At 40.7% G+C, this 26437-nt stretch overlaps 1 protein-coding gene across 3 annotated transcripts in view; it reads right to left on the reverse strand.

Moving 5' to 3' along the window:
* Positions 1–26437, reverse strand: part of LOC114642525 (NACHT, LRR and PYD domains-containing protein 3-like) — a 141149-nt gene that overhangs the window by 17636 nt on the left and 97076 nt on the right. Inside the window, exons 1-5 of one of the 3 annotated variants that reach the window (XM_028791387.2) lie at positions 21286–21330; positions 9520–9692; positions 5522–5688; positions 5146–5320; positions 4182–4247 (exon numbers count right to left, since the gene is read on the reverse strand). In XM_028791387.2, coding sequence (XP_028647220.1) covers positions 4182–4247; positions 5146–5320; positions 5522–5688; positions 9520–9604 — 493 coding nt within the window. In that variant the 5' untranslated portion in view covers positions 9605–9692; positions 21286–21330. Of the gene's footprint in view, positions 1–4181; positions 4248–5145; positions 5321–5521; positions 5689–9519; positions 11000–21285; positions 21331–26437 lie in introns of those variants that run through there. The other 2 variants (XM_051924926.1, XM_051924925.1) reach the window with 2 other exon arrangements.

Genomic DNA, 26437 nt, shown 5'->3' on the forward strand with positions numbered 1-26437 from the left:
ATAAAAGAAAAAAAATTACCCGCTAATTAAATGAGATCAGTGCTATCAGGTGTTGTCACTGATTAGGAATGTGGTTGGAACAAAAACCTGCAGTCACAGTGTGCCCCCCAGACCGAGTTTGGGAAACACTGCTGTAGACCTTCCCTTTCACTCTTACTGTTACCCGTCTGTCACAAATCACTCCTGATACTCTTCTCCACCCATTCCACCCTGCCTGCACTCTATTTTTCACCTCTCATCCACAATCCTTATTACTCTTTACTCTGTACTGTTGATCCCAAGTATTTAAACTCATCCACCTTCGCCAACTCTACTCCCTGCATCCTCACCATTCCACTGACCTCCCTCTCATTCACAAACATGTATTCTGTCTTGTTCCTACTGACCTTCATTCCTCTCCTCTCTAGAGCATATCTCCACCTCTCCAGGGTCTCCTCAACCTGCTCCCTACTATCGCTACAGAACACAATGTCATCAGCAATCATCATAGTCCATGGGGACTCCTGTCTAATCTCGTCTGTCAACCTGTCCATCACCATTGCAAATAAGAAAGGGCTCAGAGCCGATCCCTGATGTAATCCCACCTCCAACCTGAATGCATCAGTCACTCCTACCACAGGTTTGAATCCCCCTCCGATCCACCTGGCCTTACTCCCTTTCCATTTAGTCTCTTGCACACACAATATATCAACCTTTCTTCTCTCCATCATTTCACCTAACTCTCTCCCCTTACCAGTCATACTGCCAACATTCAAAGTTCCTACCTTCAGTTCCACTTTCTTTACCTTCCTCCTCTCCTTTTTAATCCGGACACATCACCCCCCTTTTCTTCTCCTTCTTTGGTTTCTCCGGCCAAGTAATATCATTAGATAATAAACTTTTATATTTATAAATCAAAATATTTGGTTTTAAAAAATAGTTGAATGATCTAATTCTGATAAGGTTCCTCTCCCCATGTCCCTTTGCTTCTTGTGTTTAAATCAACTTTACACTAAACTACAGATTTCTTTAACACCTTTCTATTCCTCTGCTTTTGTTGCTTTCTCATACAACTTCACTTTACTAGTGAGACAAGATCTCCTCATCTAAACCCATGCTGACTGTTTACTGGCTATTTATGCTACTGGCCAGATGGAGTCAGCCCCAAGGTGCTCTAAACATGTTCTAATCAGCTCTGTGGGGACCTCCAGAGCCATTTCCCTGAGTTTGCAGACGGTTCTCCAGCTGTGAGAAATATCCCGTACAGTCCCAGTGCCAAACAATCATTCCTGTGATTCCAAGAACTTCAAACCAGTTGCTCATAACTTCATACATCAAGAAGGTGGATCCAAAAACAGCAACAGCCCCTGGTTTCAGAACATCTTGATGCTCTGTAGTTTTCCTCTCAGGCATGTATAAGTGTGGAGGATGATGTGATCTACACAGAGCCTACTCTCACTTGGACAAAACTGGCACCACCATCAGGGCAATGTTCTTTGATTTTTCCAGTACCTTTAACAGCATTTTGTCTCATCAACTAAGGAAAAAAGCACAAGGCTTTACATCTTGATTCCCGAATCATCTCCTGAATTATGTATTACCTGACCAGCAGACAGCAGTTTGTGAGACTCAGGAACGGTGTGTCAGTACATAGTGGTACGTACTGCTAGAGGATGCCAGGAAAATGTTCTTAAACTGTTCACCTTCTAGACAACAGACAGTATAATACCAGCGCTTGACACCTAAGGAAATTCTCAGAAGGTTCCTCCATCTTAGTCTAAATTAAAAACGGAGATGAGTCAGAATACAGGAGGTTTTTGGAGGAAATCATCTTGCAGTGCAAGGAGAACCAACTGACGCTCAAAATCAAAAAGACAAAAGAGTTGTTGGTTGTGGACATCTGACATGCCAACAACCCTCTGAAACCAGTCACCACTCAGGGGGAGGACATGGAGGTGCTTCAGAGGTACACAGTGGCAGTTTGTAACATGCCAGCACCCCACTAAATATTCAGATATTTTAAAAACTCTACTTAATTAGGTAATGTGAAATAACAAAATAAATGTGTTTATTTGCACAATATGCCTGTTGTCAACACATGTCAACATCCATTAAAAATTGGTTCCGACTTGTATTTGTTTAATTTCTGTGTGAATACCTATATTTCTTGAGTGAAGGGTTCTAGCCAAATGACAGTCTATGCAAGTCCTTGATATTTTGGCAAGGAGGTGCCCTGAGGTTGCCCTTTAATTGGATGCTTTTCTCTGTGCCTCGGACACTCCCACATTTATTGGCAGCGAATTAGCATTGTTTTAAGTTTTTTTAATCTAATGTGATTGGACAATCGTCAATGTGCTATTTCATGTTTATGTCAATGGTTCACAGTTCACACCCACCATTAACATAACTACAGATCAGCGAATGCAACTTTTGGTAGATGGTAATTTCAAAAATGAAACTTCAGAAATGAAAGAAAATTTGCTTATTTCTTTAACGAAACACTCCTTCACAAATCATTCACTTGAAGAAAAAAGAAGATAAAAGAGCTTGGACCGGCAACAGCAGACAAGTGATTGAGACAAATTGCTCTTGTTATGGCAAACGGAGTTGGCTAACTGGATGTGGTGTAAGTAATGCCTTTTTTTTGCTTTCCCCATTTGCTGTTTCAAAGTGTCGGTACCAAAGCACTGTGGACAACAACAGGGGTACGAGACCTAAAACATCTTTCTGAGATTAGCGCATCTAGATCAGTGTTTTTCAACCAGTGTGTGCCATGGCACAGTGGTGCATCATGAGAGATACCCAGGAGTGCTGTGAAAATAATAGTGTAGTGCACTTCGGTCTGAACCTGAGGGGGACAAGCTCTGCAGGTTGCATAGACCTGACTGAGGAGGACAGGACTAAATGGAAAAGCTGGCATAACAGCAGCTCAGTGATCGCCATGTTAGAGCACTTCAGACATGTCTCCTGGCTGCTAGAGTCCATCAGCTCTGGATGTGTGGTTGCTAATGAGCTTCACGAGGCTGGTGGACAGTGAGCGAAAGAGCTGTCTCTGAGGCAGAGATGGGTGGGCAAAGGGGCAAATCAAAATGCTCACTTACTGCTATGTCTGTGAATGTTGATCTTGGAGCTCCTTTTTTTACCAGTGTCTTGGGTAGACCTGCCCCTTCAGACAGTTGAGCAATTTTATGAGAAATACCGTATACGTGTTTGTGGTTAGTAAGATTGTGGCGTGTCTTACAAAAACATCTTATAAAAAGTGTCCCACAATAGAAAAAAGATTGGGAAACACTGATCTAGACAACAAAATGAAGCACAATTATTTGGCAGGCTAAGTGAAATGACTCAATTTAATCAGAAAGTAACTGAGAAATCTTCAGGCCTGAAGGAAATGAGGGCAAAATGTATGTTCAAAGAAATCGAGGTCTCCTGATTATAAAGGCAGAATAAGATTTAGGTTGGACTTATCCTGTGGGTTTAGTACAAGACAGGTTAGGGGGTGGGTTATGCTTTAAGATAGATAGATAGATAGATAGATAGATAGATAGATAGATAGATAGATAGATAGATAGATAGATAGATAGATAGATAGATAGATAGATAGATAGATAGATAGATAGATAGATAGATAGATAGATAGATAGATAGATAGATAGATAGATAGATAGATAGATGAGAAAGGCACTATATTATAGGCAAGTGCTGCTTCAGTTTGTCCCCCAAAACCTGCACCCACCACTCAAATATTTTTCACCATTCACCACCGGAGTTACAAGTACCTGGAGATTCACATAACTGGCAATCTGGACTGGTGTGACAACACAGTGGTGTTTGGCAGCAGTCTGTACTTTCTGAGGAGATGCACGTATTTTGATGTAGGAAGTAAGCATCTGGAAACGATCTACCAGTACAAAGTATCCAGTGTTGTGTTCTGTTCTATGGTCCCATGAGGAAGCAATTTGAGTTTTAAAGACACAAAATACCTGCATATTAGAAGGCCAGGACTAACCCTAGACACTCTAGAACCTGTTGTGGAAAAGAGAATGGAGGCAAAATAGAGGCTGAATGAAAATTCCCCTCCAACTTCTTCAGGAGGTGCTGTCTAATTGAGATGAATGTCCTGATCTTGTCACAATTGTTCTAATGTTCTAACTGAGGAGCAGAACCCTGGAAGAGCTGATTACCAGAGACACAAGACTTACCTTGAATACGAGTGTCAATTGGAGCAGGTTGGAGACTGGCCTGAATGGTCTTCAAGAGGTCTGGTCCTGGTGAGACAACAAGAGAGACAGAAGAGACAATTACAGCAGTAAAGGGGCAGATAAACAAAAATATAAAATGAGTACAGTGAGGTATACAACCAGAAAAATATTAAAAGCTAACAGGCTGCTGCTAATATGGACTGTTTAGCCACAATGAAGAGTTACTGTCTGAAAGCAAAGAGCAAACCACCAATGTGTGTCCATATTGGGAGTATGAAATTAAATGTCCAGGAAAGAAGACCAAGGAAATGGCACACATGTTAAGTATTAGGAACAGCAGACATATTGTGAGTTTATCATGCTGAGGACAGTAGGAGGCAAAGTGGAGAGCAGAAACTCTTTACTGAGGCCTCAGGTTAACAACAAAGTTCATGTGGATTTGAGGGTGAGACGTCTGAAAAAACAAACATGGATGAGCATGAGTGTGAGCATCTGGGGGCGTCTAAAGCTAATATTTACACACTTTGACCTGGGGGTTGTGCTATGACTTCTTATTAATGAAAGAAAAAAAATATCAATGAACATCCAGGAGGGCTGCAGGTGTAGGCTTATAGAGTGTAGAAGGGCTTACATGTAAGTCAACTGCAAGTCAAATATGCAGTTATGACAGTCACACATAGGTGACAGTAGCACACCAGCTCCTAAATAATATGGTGGGACCACTGACCTCTTTAAATTCTGTAATAATGGTATAAAATAGAAAATCAGAGGAAGTGGAGGAAGTGTTGGCATTGAAGGCCATCAAGCAGACATCTCGGTGTAAGTGACGGACCTGACAGTTATGTGTCCAGTGGCCTACAGACAGTGATGTTGTGTTTTGTGGTCCTGTGTCTCTCGCTCTGTCTCCTTTTGTGATTTGTACACATTCAGTGTAACCCTATCACACAAGACCCTATTAACTCACCGCCCTCTGTCACTTCCTCCAGTATTCTCGTCATGTTTGGAGACGGAAATCTCACAAGTTCTTCAACCAGCGCCTCCCACAGGCTCACCACTACTGCATTGTCCATCTTCATTATGTCACTGATGAAGGACTCCACACCTGCTTGCCCCTCATGCTCTTCTTTGGCTTTGAATCTCTGAAAGAAAAGCAAGTTATCAGAGGGCTAGTTTAATAAAGACCACTGGGGGAGCAGAGCAGAGTAGTCAGTAAGGGTTTGATGACCTCACAATAACAGAAAGACCTGTTATGGAGGGTCAGGCAATCTCAGATGATTCTCCTAAGCTCACCATCTCTGCTCAGCTCTCTGTGCCTCATACTGACAGGGAGACCTGCCTACCTTGGCCTCATCATTGGTGAGGATGTTCTTGGTGGCCAGGTTCTGCAGGATACTCGTGATGTCGTATTCAATCACATAGGCCAGGTAGGGCTTGTAGTACTCGGTGATCTTGAGGAGATCCTCATGAGAGAATGGTTGTATTACTTTTGGAAACTTCTGTGTTAAACCTGCAGTGGAAAGAGAAAAGATGAAAATTTACAGATACAAATGTGTTGGAGGCTTAGGGATCATAATTCAGTCTGACATGACCACTTATCTAAATCCTAACTAACGGCCTCATCTATTCACACCGTAATATGAGGGAATGGCATCAGCAACAGGCTGGACTGGTCTCAAAATACAGAGGAGCGGCTGTATATAAGAAAGGACAGAGCAGGTCCTTATTTTGAGGAGACTGTGTTCCTTTAACCCTTGTGGGTAGTGACATCCTTTACATGTTCTACAACTCTGTGATGGCCAGTGTGGTGTGCTCGGTCAGTAACATCACTTCAAGATAAGCCCACCAAATTAACATGATGATTGAGAAGACATTCAATCACTGGCAAAAAGCTTAGGTTTGGAGGAGGAGTGGGAGAAAAAATTGATTAATTTAAAAATCGCAATTATGAAGTATGATGATTATCAAATCAGCAGTCTGACTGGAAGATTGAGTTTTAAATGAAAAAACTGCTGATATTTCCATCAACAAAATGTAACCATGTGCATCCACACGTAAACCATACCATGTGATTAATTACTATAGACAGATAAATATCAGTTGCATGCAAGAAGGAATTTGCCATTGCCATGATAACAGTTTGCTGGTGTAGTTATCAAAATCCAAATGCACAGTACTTACATTTACTTCTACTGCTGCAAAAATGACCATATGTGGCTGCTGCTCATGGCCACATCACAGCTCAAAATGAGAACATGACTGATCGAGGTTGTCGTTAGATTTTTGCAGCACCATAACAGTTTAAATCTAAAGCCTGGACTTACTTTGGATTTCACAAAGTAAATGGAGAACATGAGATGATTATTGTACTGAGAAAAGCGCTATATAAATGTAATGATTTATTATTATTATTACTATATGCAAAATTTGCCATGGCAAAGTCAATTACTGTGGTAATACTACTAACATTTCTGAGCATCTTGCTCAACACCACCCAGAGATAAATTCTGATGGAGCCAAGCTGGTGGTAATGACAAGAGAGCAGCACACACTGGGCACAACTTTAAACAAAATCCCCAGTACTTGTAATAAGGCAAAACGGATAACAATGTCTACTACATATTTTATTTGCAAAGACCTTCATCCACACACAGCAGTAGAAAATGCACGATTCTGAAACATGATTTATACTCTTAAGTCAAGGTGCGTTATTCCATGACAACACTTCTTCTCTGATACAACAGTCCCCAAATATACAAAGAGGTTAAATCTGAATTAAAACACTTACTCCAGACCACCTGGACCCACTACAGTTTACCAACTGGACAAAGATTGGAGTGGAGGATGTAATTATCTATCTGCACCACAAGGTTTATTCTCACCTTGTCAAAGTTGGCAGCACTGTATCAATGATGTTTTTTGATTTTTTTCAGCTCCTTCAGTACAATCCAGCCATCCCTGTTAAGGGGTAAACTCATATATAAGATATGCAGGTGGATGAGCCTGTGGTGTACTGATGATGGACTATCAGTCAGGCAGACCGCAGTTTGTGAGACTTGAGGACTGTGAGAGGAACACTGGAGCACCACAAGGAACAGGCCAGTCTGCTTTACTCTTCACTATGCTTACCTCAGACTAGAAATATAACAGCAGGTCAAGTCAACTGCAGAAATTCTCAGATGATTCTGCACTTATGGGGTGTATTGATAAAGGGAATGAGACAGAAGAGAGGAGTCAGGGGGAGAAGTTTGTTTCTTGGTGCAAAGAGAATTATCTGAAATGTAACATCATCATAAGCAAGGAACTGCTTATTGACTTTCACCTCACCAAAGAGCCTCAATGTCACTACTCAAGGAGTGGGTGTAGAGGTGGTCGACTCCTATGAGTACTTGGGGGTCCACATTAAAGACAGGTTGGACTGGAACACAAAGGAACTATAGAAGAGAGGGCAGAGCAGACTGTTTTTCTACAGGCGACTGTGTTCCTTTAATTTGGGAAGTGACATCCTTCACATCTTCTACAACTTTGTGATGGCCAATGTGGTGTGCTTGGTTGGTGACATCACTTCAAGAGAGGACCACCAAATCAACAGGCTAATTAAAAGGGCAGACTCGGTTATAGGACACACTCTGGACCCCCTGGAGGTCGGTGCAAAGGAGATAATGAAGGCAAAACGGAGTACCATTATGAACAATGCTGCACATCCTCTCAGTGACACACCAACACTGAGGAATTTCAGGCAATGAATCCTTCAGCAGAAGTGGGTCAAGAAACGAGACTGGGAGTCCTTTACACCGACAGCAATACGCCTGTATAGCACCTCATTGGGACTGGGATTGCCAAGTCAGACATTCTGTTTCTTTTGAATTTTCTTGCTTTATACTCTTTCCGGTGTGAGTCAGTCTGTCTGTCTGTCTGTCTGTCTGTCTGTCTGTCTGTCTGTCTGTCTGTCTGTCTATCTATCTATCTATCTATCTATCTATCTATCTATCTATCTATCTATCTATCTATCTATCTATCTATCTATCTATCTATCTATCTATCTATCTATCTATCTATCTATCTATCTATCTATCTATCTATCTATCTATCTATCATAGATCACCAAGTGTTTATCTAGAGCTGATTGCATTCATCAACTGCCTTCAGTTCTCTTCTATATTTTGCCCGACTCCTTCTCCTTAATCCAATGTCACATTACATGATTTTTGCTTGTGGGGTTTGTTAGATTTGCCGATCTCATCGCTAAGTTATTTCAAATTACACAACTGAACACAGCAGTCCATCTTCCTGCACAGCTATGCTAACCCCTTTATCTGGCATCCTGATGGAGCTGGCGATGAACAAAGGGTTAATAGCTATGGTGCGTTTAGCCACAGTCTCAGCCCTTTTCTTCTTTCTTCTACTCCGGTTTAGTACATAAAACATGACAAATCAGACAGACTAGCTTCTCTTCTATTTGTGAGGTTTCTAAAATGTGTGTTCCTTATTCCTCATCACTACATTCTATGCACTGCACAGCCAGCTGAATGCTCATTGCTTCTCAGCTCTCACACTCAGTGTCTTCACCTCTGACCAAACTGGAACATCACAAATGTTTGATTTTATCCAAGTTAATCACAGATTGTTGGTCTCAGTCATTGGGTTTGTCACTTTAGATGATCATCTTCATGGAAGCGCATGGCCGACTGCCTCTGAGTGGCTAATATTATTTAAACGAAGGCTACGACTGAAACTCGCTGGAAAAGTTGTCTAATGTGACATGGCCTTTATGTGCCTTTTGTGACTTTCTCGATCAACTTTTAGAACTTCAGAAAACTGTTCACAAAGTAAAATTCACTTTTAAACTAATCAAATATTTAAGGTCTCCTTTGACTTCTTGTTGTCCTATATGCCTTCGTTGAGGTCTGACACTCTCAGCTCATCATGGTCATCAGTTCAGCTCAGTTACCTGACACACTTATCACTTGAGTTTATTTTTCCTTTACATTTTTTCAGATTTTATCCTTCTCTGACTTTTCTCCTGTAAACAGACGTTTCCACTCACCTTAAGTGTCCTTAAAAACGTCAAACAACTGCATACTGCTTGGAATTAACAATTAACTTTCTACCCCATGACAATTTATATATCATTGTTATAAAGGCTGAACACCCTTTGAATTTCAGGAGTAAATAAAACGTTTAAAGATTAAAAGCATAAAAAATCATTATACTGAGCTACATTACAAAGCAGTCCATCTACAAAATAAATAGCTCACAAATACATTTTTTTATAAAGTGTGAGGCATTAAGACAGTTTTTTTTTTTAATTTGAAAAGAAACATCACGTGTTTTTTCTCACCAGACAGAGTGTTGATGTCTTCATCAGATCTCCTTTTCCTGGAGATCATTGACACAAATTTCTCACACAAGGCGTCTTCACTCATCTTTTGATTTTGTGATTAGAGGGGCAGTTTGTCTTCTTTTTGGGCTCCTTTGTCAAATTTAATGCGACCTCTCAGAAGAAGAGGGCTACTGAAATAAGACAAAGAGGACATGAAATTAAAAATAAAATGACAAGAGCTGAGCAGAGGGAAGGCAGACTTGGGTCTATCACTATTTTGACATGAGATTTCTGACAGGGGATGCAAGTTTACAACAAATTCTGGAAGTGAAAATTGATGGTCAATGTGAACCTTTGAGGATGTTATTCACAATCTAATTGAGGTTTCTGAATTCAATTACAAGATGCGGCACCTTTGGGACACATAAATTCAATGGCTGTGTCCTCTTGTGGAGACGTCTGTAGAGCCCTTAAGGTTCTTTGGTGGATATGAAACCTGCAAGACTGAAGTAAAAGGAGGCTGTCATTGTTCATGTGACCTTACGTCATATGATGGACATCATGTTCCCACTGAATATTTTGTCTTTGGAGAATTGAAAATTGTGGTGTTGGTGTATCTCAGGCGTCTGACAGATGGATATCAGGCTAACAACATTGTTTATAAAAATAAGATTTGTAAATCACTGACACCTCTCATGGACAAAGTGATTATTACGTTTAATAACAATATGACAAATCTGCTTTTAGCACTTAAGTCTTGCTGTTAGAGCTGTGCGATAAATCAATTTTATTGATTAATTAGTTTTTGGTTTAGGGTGATGTATAAAAATTAAAATCTTGATTTCCTTTCCTGGGTAATTACAGCTCACTCGCCATCAATCTGCTTGCCCCCTCACACATAAGATGGCAGCAGAGACGTTAACAAGTGAAAAGCTCGTGTCTACAGTTGGCAGTGTCCCCTCAGTCATTTGAAAGTGGTTCATTTATGTGAAGTGTGACGTCAAACAGACCACAGTCCATTGTAAAGCCATTGAGGCAACTAAAGGAAGCAGCACTTATTGCAGCATCTCCGTCAGAGACTCACAGCTGAATAAGACAAGAGTGTAGCTCTGTGAGATGTTCAGGTTGACAGCAGCCATGAAAAGTCTGCTAAAAAGCTGGTAACAGTAGTGGCATCAATGTCCCATTGCAGCTCATATGATAAAAGGGATCCCCGTGGAAAGAAATTATCAGATGTAGTGATGTTTGACATTATCATTGATACGGTGCCCATATATAATGTGAAAAAGCCTGGGGTCATCCACATGTGGAACAAATCGACCGCAGAGATGAGCTACCAAGATGAAAGTCTTGTGCTGCAGTAGCCCTGTGACAACAACAGCACACAATAAAACAGAAAGCAGATGGAGAAGGTGTTGTGTTATCCCAGCGTTTCTCAACCTTTAAGTATTTGTGACCCGAGTTTTCATAACAGTTTTAATCGTGTCCCCCTAATGTTTTTTTGAAAGGAGCCCACTAATACCAATTTGTTCTTTTTTAATTAATGATATATCATAGATGCATATTTTATTATACCTGCTTAACTTTTATTGACATTTATCTAACTCTATATTTATTTTTTTAGTATCAAAATGTAGTTTAAGTTCATTTGTTTTGGTCTCAATAGATGTGTTTTTCATATTTTTGATTCTTGTTTTCTTTTTTTCACATCTTCGTGCCCCCTTTTTGTTACTTCACGCCCCCCTAGGGGGGCCCGCCCCACAGATTGAGAACCACTGTGTAATCCTACAAAGACAGACTTATGGCCCACCTGAACCATGCAGTTCAACACGAGTTTGACAGCACATGTTGTGATCAATGAGTAGAGTCTGCAAAGTGTCTGCCACCAAACATCTCACTTCTTCAGTGACCCCACCAGCAGAGTAATCCTCCAGGGGCTGAAAGGTGCATTGACCTCCCAAAACTCTCCCACTATGACTATGGACAGCAGCAGCAACCTGATTAAAGCTCTAAAAGTGAAGGAGGGGAAGCACCTGCAGAGCTTTGGAGCTAAAATTATTTTTTTATGATTGATTTTTTAATAATGAATTAATTATAAATTGCATTTATTTATGTTGATTGAGTAAAGGAAGCAATCAGCATTTCAAATTACACCAACCACTTATTTTTATTTCATTTAATTTTGCTCTAATGGATATTTCAACAAAATGCCCACATGCGTCACACGTAGCAGACACACAGTGAAGACACTTGCCCTATGTCCACCTGCACACGTATGTGTCTGTCATTAATAAACAGAATGTTTTCCATACATCAATATAATGTTAAAGAGTGAAATATTTTGGTTTCATAAAAATTACATAAAAATAAGGTGTAAATATCAGTGTCTAGCGCTGTGCGTGACCGTAGTCGATGTTGTCACACTGCAGGTCGTTTCTTCTCTCCTTCTATACACATATTGGTGTGAAGGACCCCAGGGTTGACTGTGCTACAGGAGTTTGTTAAAAAGTTGTTGTCACTCATTACCTTCATTTTGAAAAGCAGGAGAGAGATGGCTGTGGTACAAGCTGAGCTCAATGTCCCCACTCACCAGCTTATCACAGAGTCCCCATCTAGGTGGGGTTCAAGGCACAGGATGATTGAGCGACTTCAGCAACAGAACCATTGCCTGGTCCTGGGGTCAGAGAAGAAAAGCAGGCACCTTGAGCCAACATGGCAGGACTTAGATGTATTGAAGTCAGTGAATAAAACTGTGAAATCACCCAGAGACTCCTCTGACGCCCTGTCTGGGGGGCTTGTGTCAGTGTCTCCTATCTCAATCTGGTGATTTGTCTATTCACAAACAGTATCCAACAACATGAGGAGTGAGATAGTGAGCTTACAAAACTAATTAAAATAAAATACACTGGAGTACCTTGATGGAAAATACAGTGACCCTGTCACAGATTAACCTTTGGAAATGGCCTCACTGGTGACCTCAGGGTCAGGACAGCTTACATACCCCATAAAAAGGTGAAACAAATGAAGAACTGAGATGTTATGGAACTTATGTCTCTCTGACCAAATCACACCACGGCCTGGTCCAGAGAAGGTGAACCAAGAAGAAGCTCAGCAGCACAAGCTGATCAAGAAAAAGAAAAAAAAAAATAACATAAGGTTACCTCTGTAGAAACCCTCATGGATGTTGTTCACTGTGAAAGGCACTCTATGAAGTAAAATCAATTTGTAAACCTGCCGCCATTTCATTGGTTTTCAGTTTTAAAAGTGGTGTGGAGTTGACAGACACTGACATGAGTGGTGTATCATATTGATTGATGCTCAGGTGATCTGTGGGTCATTCATTGCAAAATGACTAACAGTAATATTAATTAAAATAAAGTACCATTACTTTACTTATTGCAACACCCCACCTTACCAATATCTGCTATTTTACCTCAAAAAGGTTGTAAAAGTTTGGGGATTTAGAAACATTAAATATTGTGGCATAAAAACAAATGTCATCGTCACAAAGTGTTTTAGGAAACGAGTGGACAGCTGAGAGAACTTGGACTGGTGACTTAGGGACACACAAAGGACAAGTGAGAACTTCATCTGGATGTCTCTGTTCATGAAACTGCCTCAGTGTGCTCTCCTGTCATCCATCGTCTGCCTGGTCTTATAGGTCCCACAATGGCTCTGCCCCTCACGTCCATTCTGTTTTATTCTGCTAACTCACTGTGTCTCCTCTCACTAGATGACCTACAAATGTCCACTGCTATGGAGTTTGTTTGTGGTCAGTTGCCTCCTGATGACACACCAACATCAGAGAGTATCCTGAGGCTGCTTAGGGCTTCTACTCCTCGATGTCTCCAGCTGGACTGACCAGTAACAGGACTGATGGCTGTGCTTGTGTTGGTGTTGACCTTCTGGCTTACATGGAGTCACACAGGATCACTCGGTTAATACGTTCGTTAGAGATGGTCAGTGAATATTAAAGATTGTGCTCCTTGTGAGTTTGCGTTTTAAAAACACACGACACACTTGACACGAGCGTGAATAGCCTGATAATGTTAAAAGAAATCGAAGTATCAGTACATATAATAATGACGGTTACAGTTTTATTTGGTCTGCTTTGGATCAACGAATATTATTCACGTTGGCTGGACAAGTCCGCGGCACAATTTGGAATAACTCTTAGTAAACGAACTTGAAAGGTGACACGGTTTTCTCCCCTGAGATTCCTGCTGCCCACTGCCGTTCGTCCAGTGCTGGGCTGAGTACGGGTCAGTGTGCCCAGTGTGACGAGTCCACCCAGAACAGAAGGAGCACACGGCGGAGAAGGAGCAGACAGGCGGCATGGTGTGATAGATAGATAGATAGATAGATAGATAGATAGATAGATAGATAGATAGATAGATAGATAGATAGATAGATAGATAGATAGATAGATAGATAGATAGATAGAAACTTTGCTGGTGACGGCTTAGGAATAAAAAGCACGAGGCCGCGGATTCAAATGCATTTACTGACACAGGAAGACCTTGACAAGTCGTGTCGCCTGTCTCTGCTCCAAAAGGGTTAAACAAAGTAACCAGTTCGTAATGAGATTACTAAATTGGTCTAATCCAATCTAACAGAGGTGTCAGATAAATAAGGAAATATAAAAGTAGAACTATAAAAAGACCGCGAAAAAAATATAATAATAAAAGTAGGAAAGTAACGGAATCTCCAGGCCTGTCGGTCTGAATCCGCTTTAAGGTCTATTCATAACGGGTCAGCACCTCATCACGTAGATAAAAAAAGAGAAAGTCTTTTACCTCGAGCTGTCGAATAATTAAAAGATTGCAGGAGACGCCAGCGGATCTCAAAATGGAAAAAAAATAAATAAATGCAGAAGTAAGGAAACTTTATAAATCCGTTAGCCAAAGAGACTGCGACAAATGGCAGAGGCGTTTTTCTTCATTTCAAGATACAGTACTTTCGGTTTCATAGGAAGTTTCCGCCCTAAATGGAATGCGGCAGATCAGCTAAACACCGCCATCTAGCGTCCGCGAGGTCTGCTCGTGCGGCTCTTCTCCATTATCTCTACGGCGGCACAGACAGTCGATGTTGTAAATCCAAATTGATTGAAACGCCCTCATCCCATCATCTCAAACCGCTTTTCCTGTGAGGATGGCAGCAGAACAAGCAGGTCAGCCCTGACCTCTCAGCAAACCCCAAACCCACAGCTACACATTTCGGCTCTTGCTGGAGATTTCCCAGACGTTCAAAAGCCAATGTGATACATCATTCTTCCAGCATGTCCTGGATGTGCTGTTGGGTCTCCACCAATGGGACGTGCCCAGAGCAGTTCCAACCTTATGATATTCCAAAAATACCTCATCAAGACACCGAAAGCAAGCTGCGGAAATTAAGTTTATCCGCAGGGCCCCTGGGCTCACACTCGGTGGAATGATGAGTGCAGTTGGGCTTTCACCGAAAGTGTGACGGCAGGCAGCGAGCTCACCAACTAAGGCACCGGACTTTAAATCTCGAGGTCGCCGCTAGTGTGGCCGGCTGTGTCCTGATTAAAGCGAGTGTCACTCGGTAACCGACACAAGTAAGCGACATGGCAGCCCACTACAGAATTATGACGGGAAATCCTGCTTGTTAGGAAAGAAACCCGCCGACAAAGCTCAGTGTTTGGTGTGCGATGTTCCTGCCATCCTAGATACACCGTCGTTTATATTAACCTGGCACGTCCATTAGAAAATTGTTAAACACTAATAACTATTCTGGCGGCACGGTGGCGCAGTGGGTAGCGCTGCTGCCTCGCAGTTGGGAGATCTGGGGACCTGGGTTCGATACCCGGGTCCTCCCTGCGTGGAGTTTGCATGTTCTCCCCCGTGTCTGCGTGGGTTTCCTCCGGGTGCTCCGGTTTCCTCCCACATTCCAAAGACATTCAGGTTAGGTGGATTGGCGATTCTAAATTGGCCCTAGTGTGTGCTTGGTGTGTGGGTGTGTTTGTGTGTGTCCTGTGGTGGGTTGGCACCCTGCCCAGGAGTGTTTCCTGCCTTGTGCCCTGTGTTGGCTGGGATTGGCTCCAGCAGACCCCCGTGACCCTGTGTTCGGATTCAGCGGGTTGGAAAATGGATGGATGGATGGATTAATAACTATTCTATTCATTCAAAACTTAGATGATTAATAATACACCATTTTAAAACTGTCGTGCCATTTGCCTCATCACTTTATGAAATAACAAACAAATAAATAAATAAATAAAAATGAGTTGTGCTGTGTGAAGTTAAAACTAATAATTATAATAATGTTTGGCTTGAGACCCAGGTTCGCTTTCTGGGTCCTCCCTTTGTGGAGTTTGCATGTTCTCTCCGTGTCTGCGTGGGTTCCCTCTGGGTGCTCCGGTTTCCTCCCACAGTCCAAAGACATGCAGGTTAGGTGCATTGGTGATTCTACATTGTTCCTAGTGTGTGTGTGTGTGTGTACCCTGCAGTGGGCTGGCACCCTGCCCGGGGTTTGTTTCCTGCCTCGCGCCCTGTGCTGGCTGAGATTGGCTCCAGCAAGCCCCTGTGACCCTGTGTTAGGTTATAGCGGGTTGGATGATGGATGGATGGATGTTTGGCTTGATTTTCATAAGACCCATTTAAAATTTTTGGTAAAAGTAGCACCTGAAAGGTCAATGATCTGAATAAATGAAATGTGCCTGCAGGGTGCGGTCTGCACGCTCTTAAATCTGCTGTTTTTTTAAGGACATTTTATAGTCCTTTACTGGATTGTGTGGTTCCTCTGCCATTGCTTGACTGAGTACCAGTTCATCCTGGGAGAGGTTCTTTGCACATGAAGTTGGCTCTTTGTGTTTTGATAAGTTCCTAATATGTAGCAAAACCTGAAATCTTTAATGTATGGGAGGCAATTTCGGTTTTATGGTTCCAAAATTATGTAGCAGTGCTAAATAAAAGTCCTGAGAAGGCCACTTAGGGTGATTCTGCAACTGCAGGTTATGAGTTCATAGGGGAGATTAAAGGTGTTGAATTTTTTAGTTTAATTAAGTATAGAAATTATGAAGGGGCATCACTGAAGTGTTTAAAATTACAAACAGAATTAGTATAATTGGCTCACACTTGTAGTTTAAATGTTTCACCATGAACACAGGGATGTTATTGGAAACCTATGGGCTGATTTCACACACAGTGTTTCTCTTCACACAAAGAAGCACAGACTTACGGAATAAATGATCAAGTAGTGTGGTGGAGAGCAGGACTTACCTTCAGTTCTTGATCTGATGTCGTTCTGAACTACTGAGGTGAATTGGATGGACAAGCTTGTTGGGCTGAATGGTCCCTTCTTGTCATAACTGTCCTATTACTCTCATATTCTAATGCAACCTGTCAATGGGTCTTTTTAATAGGCCATATTGTTCTTGTTGTCATTTGTACGATAGTCTTGAGGCAAAATGTTTCTAATTGAGGATAAGCCAATAACAGAAACTCTCATTGTAAAAATTGACAGTTATGGTGTGGTAGTGATTTCCAGACATTTGTGGTTACATTTAAAGGACAGTTTAGTCTTAATGGCCCTTTAGGATTATCCATGGCATGCCCATTCCTCAAAATTGTGATAATTGTTGGAATATAGATTGCATTTTGGGAGTTTACATGCCGAGTGCCAAGATAGTTAAAGGACAGGATGGACCCCTTGGCATTTTCTAATATCTGTCATTATGCTGATGTAACCAAGGGTATATTTTAAGTAGGGCTGTGGCGGGTATTTAAGCTGAGGTGGTACAGCTGTAGACAAACAGTTGGGCCTTTCAGAAAAATAAACTGAGGTGTGCGATTATCCATTGGCAAGAATTGGTAAACCACTGGGCTCCTCAAAGTTTTGGATCAAGTAGACGTTGGGCAGGCCGTTTACATTTAAATTCAATTGAAAAGCTGCTTGAGAGCGAGAGCACTGATGGCTGACATGCGGGATTGATGGACTGACTGGTCTGCTTTCCAGTTTCTTCTGTTCTTATGATTGATGCTTATCTGATTACTGGTAACTGGCTTCATTGTTTTCTTTATTTAGCTATTTGTTTAAGTAGTTTTGTCTTAATATGGAAATTAAAACGTTAACTGAACTAATTAAGAAACTTCAGCCATGTTATTGGATTTTAATGTATTCTCTAAATAAGTTGTGTAAGGGGATGTTTTATTAGCCAGGGTTGTATTATTAATTGAAAATTGGGTTTTGCACCCACCCAGACTGATTTTGTGATTAACACTTATGTTGTATTTGATGTGGTTTGAGTAGTTTTCCACCTTTTTTCCTTCTGTTATTTTTTTTTTATTTATTATTGGTTTTAGCCAAGTATTAGTTAATCTGTGAACCCGTAATAAACACATCTAATATACGAGAGACATTCAAAAAGTTTCCACACTTTTTAAAATCTGTTTATTAAGAATTTCAAAAACAAATGACATCACTTTTCTACATAGTCACCTTTGGTTGGGATGCAGTTCTCCCAGCGCCTTATCAACTTTTTAATGCCCAATTACTACTCCTCCTGTCATCACCGTTTACAACAAAAATATAAAAGAGTGGAAACTTTTTGAACGTCCCTCGTGCATAAACGTTTGCGGGGAGTTTGATTGTAGGAGGACGCCTTGAATTATATGCCATTGTGAACCTCCACCCTCCCACCCCAGGAAGCTACACTGCCACTGGCCATTGCTGAAGAACAGGGACGTGCGGTCACGGAAGGGTCATCATGAAAAGTAAAAAAAACTATTAATAAATGCATCTGGTCTGTGCTTTAAATTTGTTTTCTGTATGATTCCAATAATTTTGAGCATTTTTATAATCAAAATCGCTGAATTGGCACATTTCCTGTTTAAATACAGGGGAGACATGCAATGTGAGGCAGCGACGAGACTCACCTCACCTCGGACTGCGCTCTCCCTCACACACTGGGTTGATGCCTGCAATTGGCGCGTGCCTGTCGCTGTCTCTCTGTATGTCGCCAATATAATGTTTGCAGACATGTTTATTATACACTCTGACCTTCCACTGTCTGGCTAATATCTTTAATGAACGTGTGTGACATATTTAGTCTTGCTGATCGGACATAAAACCGCAGTGAAAAGGCACAAGGGGAGCAGACACTACAGTGCTGCCCTGAAGGGGGCGCATGTGAGCCCAACTGGTGCTCCTTGCTGCTGTTCTTCTACGCAGAGGCTCTGAGTGCCAATAAGTTAGCGATATCAGAAAGTCAAGTGCACTGCAGCAGTCCATTTATTTTTATTTTTTGTTCCGACTGACTGCAAAAATGGAAGATTAGATTTTAAAAACTAAAGCAAAATAAGAAGGTTTTTACAATAAAGTGATGGAGATTTTCGTGGAGAAGGATAGGCGCATGGACTTCCTTTAGAAATAAAGGTGAAAGTATAAATGGTTTTCAATTTTATAAAAGAAATGGGAACAGACTAAGAAAAAAACAATCCAATATTTAAAAACTACTAAAGTATGTTGATGAGATATGAAACATAACCAGTAGTCACTGTGCATGCTGGCTGTCAAATGAATAGTCAATAAGCTACTCTTTAGGGTTCATATATTTGTAAATCTGACTCTGAAGAAGTCAGTACTGAAGAACTGTCACTTTTATAACACGACTCCGCGCTCTGGACGATAATACTATCAGGCAATCCCATAAACCATAAACATATAAATTAGATTAAGGTCTCTGAAATTAAAGGACTTTCCTAACACTCTGAAAACCTAAGATGCCGGAGTGATTCTTCACAGCAATGCCATAGGGGAACCATTTTTGATTCACAAAAGACCCATCTACATGATGGTTCTAGAAAGAATCTCTGTTTCTTTAGATAAGTAACAAGCTCCATACAGTAAGTAATCATGTCTAGATGGTAACAGATATATGGAATACCAATGGCTCATGACATTAAAATAACTCTCAGTGCATTCAATAACCCCAGCAGTTGTTTTTATTATGTTACTGTCCACTAAGTAACCAACCAAACAGGAAAGATTTCAGTTTTTCTCAGCCCAAAGTACCAACTTCATATGCAAAGAACCTTTCCCAGGATGAAATGGAGCTTTTCAAGCTATAGTTCTATGCAGAACCACACAACCAAGTAATGAATCATATAATGCCATTAAAGAATGGTTATTTTTAAAAATGGAGAAGAGAACATCACATGTAAAGCTGTGTTTGGAATGATTTTCATAATGTCTAAACCATTAGGGTTATTTTTGGTGGCACAAAATGCCTGATTCACACAAGTTAAGTTAATTTGATTAAGATGGCTACTATTTTTGTGTCAAATATTGCAAAACTGTAGCAGTCTTCACCCATTTTTCTAATGTTACAGAAAGACTAAGACTGGTTATAATGGTAGTTTACATGCCAAAGGTGCCTTTGGTTGAGTTTGCCTTTGATAATTTGAAAAACCAACGTCACACCACACACAGTATGATCTGGGTTTACTTCTCTTTGTGACATCGAGAGGCCATGCAGTATGTTAATCACTCCGGTGGAATGAGCTGCTTGTTCGGATCATTTAACAACACAAGGAGACTTGTTGGGTCAGCTGCAGTGTACCTGAGATATTACAATACTAGCAGTGGGTCAGACTACATAGTATGATATTAAAATTAGACAATCCTCAGATCGAAGTGCTGTTGCAGTGAACAGTGGAACAAGATCAAGACCACGTTTAAATAATACGCAGCTTAGTCTTGTTGTCATTTTGTGTTTCTCCTCGGTTTGCTCAGCTGCCTGTCTTGTCTATTCACCAGCAATTAACATCTCTCAATTAACTGCATGCTGCTATGAGTCTGTCTTTATTTAAAAGGGACAGAACACGGGGGGGGGGGGGGGGGGGGGGGGGGGGGTTATCCCTATACAGAGTATATCCCTATGTAAACTTATTAAAAAATTGCAATTGTTAAGCAACATTTGATTGAAATGAATGTGGCTGTCATTCACTTTGCACATCTGGAATGGCTCAGAAATCTATGGTCGCAAGTGGGACACATTAGTAGAATCATATCTGAAGCAGAATTGTCTTTCTGTAACTCATTTCCCAATGATAGCTCAGTATTTCCCAAACTCTGTCCTGTGGCCCCCCCCCATGACTGTAGGTTTAAGTTCACACCCGATTCCTAATCAATGACAACACCTGATAGCACTGATCTCATTTAATTAGCTAACATTATTTTTCTTTTATTCTACATTCAGAAAAGCAGCATGATTTTTACGTTTATAAGACATTTAGAAATATTTCTGCTTTTGCTATTGATTTAAATGCTTAACTCTCTTTTGTTCATTTCATTCGATTTTGCCCTTTCTCTGTGCAGTTTTTCCCCCTTCGTTGTATCTTATTAATGTCAATTAAAACTGAGCAGAGCAGACACGGTGGGAAACAACACTGAATCATGAAAGGCTGCAACTACTTTAGCGTCAGACCTGCTAATTAGTAAATAATGGATTAATGAAACAATTAGAACACCTGGAAAAGTAGAAAGAAAATCAAAAGGAAAATATTGTTAAAAAGAAAAAAAATACATTATTCCCATATAACTGCTTAGTACATTTCAATCTTTTTTTTTTTTTTTTTTAGTAAACTTAGTTTTCTAATTTCTATTGTTCCCAAAACACAGAACTTGGGAAATAACTTAATTAGCCCAGGAGTTTAATTTAAAACAGAAGCTGGTTAGAAAGAAAACCTACAGCCACAGGGGGTCCCCAGGACCGAGTTTTGATAACACTGATGTAGATAATACAGAAGAGTTCATACTTACCATTGATTGTGCGTCCAGCTTTTCCTAACAACCAAATTAATCCGACAGTCATCAAAGCGTAACAAGACCTAGTCAGAGGGGAGACAAAGTTCATAAGGAATGTTTCATTGCAGCTCGAACTTCACAATACAGCACAGCCAATATGTAATAAATAGTGTGTAAGATCTCATGTCAGATCTGAGGACACCCGCAAAGATACCCGACGACACTCTTAAGGAAAAAACAGACAGCATTGAACAGGCAGCCGAGCTGAACTGCGCAGATGAAAGTAGGAGCCCGATTAAGGCCGTATAAATGTTTTTCATATCCGTAACAATCCGTCTGATGCTTATGGAATTCATTTTCTACTATCACCCACCATATGACAATAAATAAATAAATGTCAGAATAAGTTAATCTAGTTATGTGGACAAGTTCTAGGTAACTAGTACAATGAATCTGTATGGATCTTTTTTTCCTTTGCAGTTTTACACTTAAATGTGAAATTATTACACATAAATGTAAACATTTTACACATAAATGTAAAATTAAATATTATAAATGGTTCACGTTTGCATTGTTGTGTAGCTACAAATTGTTTTTATTTACTCCAGCTTAAGCACCAGTTATTCTAAATTAACTAAATATATGTTCGACTAAAACTGATCTATTACAACAATCTTTTCTTCTTTCGGCTGCTCCCGTTAGGGGTTGCCACAGCGGATCATTTTACAACAATAACAAATGTAAAACATATGATTATTAAAACTGTGAAATCGTTCACACATTATAAAATAAACATGCTTTATTTTAACTGAGTGCACCTTTTGTAAAATCCTACCTACCACCAAATGTCTCTTGTATTGATGAAAAAAAATATTTTTGTGTGTTTTGCGCGGCAAGGTGGAAAATGTATTTAAAAAATAATAATAAACGTGCCATTAATCAGCGGAACCACACAAAATAAACTGCATCGTGAGAAAAAAAATGTCATTTTGGATTACATCACACTCTAAACTCCATTTAAATTTGAATTTTTAAAGATTTTGAGAAGGGATGTCTGCGGTGGGTTGGCACCCTGCCCAGGATTGGTTCCTGCCTTGTGCCCTGTGTTGGCTGGGATTGGCTCCAGCAGACCCCCGTGACCCTGTGTTCGGATTCAGCGGGTTGGAAAATGGATGGATGGATGGAAGGGACGTTTTCTATGCAAAATATTATTTTTGCGAATACAAGATAGTCATTTAAGCAAACCTTGTTTATTTTAAATTTGATCAGCACGATGTAACTGTGCGTAGTCAAACTATGACGCAATGTTTTGAGTATTAAAAGGGCTAATTTTAAATAAGAATAATATAAACCGGGTGAATAATGACAACAGTCCTTATGTCAGTTAGGCCTCCATTTAAAAGAAAATAATCTGATGGCTTTGTTTCAGCTTTAATAAATTGTGTTAATGTAATATTATAATAAACATGTAATGCCAGCAAATACGATCAAGTTAAGTTCAAGTAACTTAAATGATATAAACCTTAAATCTCTCCATTAGTTTCCGTACATGGCCAGACCCATTACACAATGGCACGTTCCTTATCATCAGGTAAGCCCAATTTAAATGGCACTGTTGTGTATTTCCAGTCGTAGTGAATGCGCGTGTTGCGTTTGACGAGGAATACCGCGTTGGGCAGAATCTCACCTTACATAAAATACGGAATTCACTGCAATTTGAAATTAAGTAATATTTTCACCGATACAACTCAGTACACAAATCACACCTTTGAACACCTTCATCGTTTACTCATGGGGGTCTCGTGTAGGTCTTAGAATAACTTAAGCAGAACGAGGGGATCGCTATGTCGGAATGCGGAAGATAACGGACTTGACTGCTTGAATCTGCTTTAAGGCCTCTGAGCAAGGAACCACAAGGCACCACATCGACAAAGAAGGGAAAGTCTCCTACCTCGAGCTCTCGATTATTCAGAAGAACTTCAGGAGACGGCAGTGGAGTGGATATCAACATGAAAAATATATAAAAAAAAATCAATAAACAAAAATAAGGAAACTTCATAAATCCGACAACTGAGATGGAATGAGGATAAACTTGTTTTTCTGTGACCTTAAGAAGACCCTTCAGTTTCATAAAGGAAGTTGTCGGCCTCACAAAAAAGAGCGGAAGTTTTGCACTGAAAGTCAGCGGTGCGATTACATCTGCCGGGTGGCGTTCGCAGTGTCACCTCACGATGGTGTGCAGGGCTTGTCACTCGTTTGCACAGCGAGTTGTTTGTAATGATTAATGCAATTCATGTCGCTGGACACTGACTGTCGCTAACACAGTTAGGTTTTCCTACACGACGAGGCCGTGACTTTGTGCTTTGTAGTTAATGAGCGATCACAGCAGAGCGCCGCCTCGTTTTATTCATTAACTGAGTTAACGAACTTGACTGCTGAATAACAGGACAAAAAATTAAAGAAATACAACCAGGCCGTCGTCAACTGGCACACTCACAGGATATGGAAAAATGGAAGAAAGAGTCACAGAAGAAAAGCTCAGTTAAAGTTATTTAAAAAAACAACAGGTCACCTAAGCCGTACTTAATCTGATCTACAGTACAACGATTTTAAAAGTTTAACAAAAGAAGTCAGTTTAACAATGCATTGGACCTAAAAACATTTAAAACAACTTTAATAAAAGCAGGGCTGGCGCTATGTGCTTTTGAGGGCTTTCCAACCATATCCAAACTTGTTTATCCCCTAAACAAATTCTAAAAAAACAGATAGATAGATAGATAGATAGATAGATAGATAGATAGATAGATAGATAGATAGATAGATAGATAGATAGATAGATAGATAGATAGATACTTTATTAATCACAAGGGGAAATTCACATATGGTTTACATATATTGGGTGGGGGGTTGTAAGGGGGGGTGGATTAATAAGGTGGGGTTTAAAAGATGTTGGTCGTACAGACTTTATTTTATTTGAATGTTCTTCCCAGTTAAAAGTGTATTTGATGGAACTTGTATGTGTGTAAATCAGAGACAGTGGGTCTTTCCTTCTGACTCACTATATATTACCTTTGATTCCTGAGTGTCTAATCATTTTCCTCTGATGATGACACCTGGCAGGCTGGCGAATGCATAGGTACAAAAAATTATTTTATGTTATGGGACTCATTTCTCCCTTTGTGAATCTCTAGCTATAGTATAGAGTATATAGTATGTAAGGGTGACAGCAAGAAGGGTGTTTGGCGTGACATCTGGAAAGAGGAAGGAGGAAAAGGAAACCCGGTGATGGAATGAGGAAATACAGGAGAGTATACAGAGGAAAATGATGGCAAAGAAGAAGTGGGATAGTCAGAGAGATGCAGAAAGTAGACAAGAGTACAAGGAGATAAGGCACAGAGTGAAGAGAGAGGTGGCGAAGACTTAAGAAAAAGCATATGATGAGTTGTATGAGAGGTTGGACACTAAGGAGGGAGAAAAGGACCGGTGGGCTACAGAGGGGCCGAGCTGTGAAAGATGTGCAGCAGTTTAGGGTGATAAAGATGGAAACGTACTCACAAGCAAGGAGAGTGTGTTGAGCAGATTGAAAGAGTACTTTGAGAGGCTGATGAATGAAGAGAACAAGAGAGAGAAGAGGTTGGATGATGGAGATAGTGAATCAGGAAGTGCAATGGATTAGCAAGAAGGAAGTAAGGACAGCTATGATGAGGATGAAAAATGGAAAAGCCATTGGTCCAGAGGACATACCTACGGAAGCATGGAGGTGTTTAGGAGAGATGGCAGTGGAGTTTTTAACCAGATTGTTTAATGGAATCTTGGAAAGTGAGAGGACGCCTGAGGAGTGGAGAAGGATTGTACTTGGTTCCGATATTTAAGAATAAGGGGGATGTGCAGGACTGTAGTAACTACAGGGGAATAAAATTGATGAGCCACAGCATGAAGTTATGGGAAAGAGTTGTGGAAGCTCGGTTAAGAAGTGAAGTGATGATTAATGAGCAGCAGTATGGTTTCATGCCAAGAAAGAGCACCACAGATGCAATGTTTGCTCTGAGAATGTTGATGGAGAAGTTTAGAGAAGGCCAGAAGGAGTTGCATTGGGTCTTTGTGGACCTGCAGAAAGCATATGACAGGGTGCCTCGAGAGGAGCTGTGGTATTGTATGAGGATGTTGGGAGTGGCAGAGAAGTATGTAAGACTTGTACAGGATATGTACGAGGGAAACGTGACAGTGGTGAGGTCTGCGGTAGGAGCGACGGATGCATTCAAGTTGGAGGTGGGATTACATCAGGGATCGGCTCTGAGCCCTTTCTTATTTGCAATGGTGATGGACAGGTTGACAGACGAGATTAGACAGGAGTCGCCATGATGTTTGCTGATGACATTGTGATCTGTAGCTATAGTAGGGAGCAGGTTGAGGAGACCCTAGAGAGGTGGGGATATGCTCTAGAGAGGAGAGGAATGAAGGTCAGTAGGAACAAGACAGAATACATGTGTGTAAATGAGAGGGAGGTCTGTGGAATGATGAGGATGAGGGGAGTAGAGATGGCGAAGGTGGATGAGTTTAAATACTTAGGATCAACAGTACAGAGTAATGGGGATTGTGGAAGAGAGGTGAAAAAGAGAGTGCTGGCAGGGTGGAATGGGTGGAGAAGAGTGTCAAGAGTGATTTGTGACAGACGGGTATCAGCAAGAGTGAAAGGGAAGGTCTACAGGATGGTAGTGAGACCAGCTGTGTTATATGGGTTGGAGACGGTGGCACTGACCAGAAAGCAGGAGACAGAGCTGGAGGTGGCAGAGGTAAAGATGCTAAGATTTGCACTGGGTATGACAAGGATGGACAGGATTAGAAATGACTACATTAGAGGGTCAGCTCAGATGTGACGGTTGGGAGACAAAGTCAGAGAGGCGAGATTACGTTGGTTTGGACATGTGCAGAGGAGAGATACTGGGTATATTGGGAGAAGGATGCTAGAGCTGCCAGGGAAGAGGAAAAGAGGAAGACCTAAGAGAAGGTTTATGTCATAAACTTTATGATGTGGTGAGAGAGGACATGCAGGTGAAGGGTGTAACAGAACAAGATGCAGAGGATAGAAAGATATGGAAGAAGATGATCATAGTATATACAGTATATATATATATATATATATATATATATATATATATATATATAT

This window comes from Erpetoichthys calabaricus, chromosome 1 (assembly GCF_900747795.2).
Source record: "Erpetoichthys calabaricus chromosome 1, fErpCal1.3, whole genome shotgun sequence".
Taxonomy (NCBI): Eukaryota; Metazoa; Chordata; class Cladistia; order Polypteriformes; family Polypteridae; genus Erpetoichthys; species Erpetoichthys calabaricus.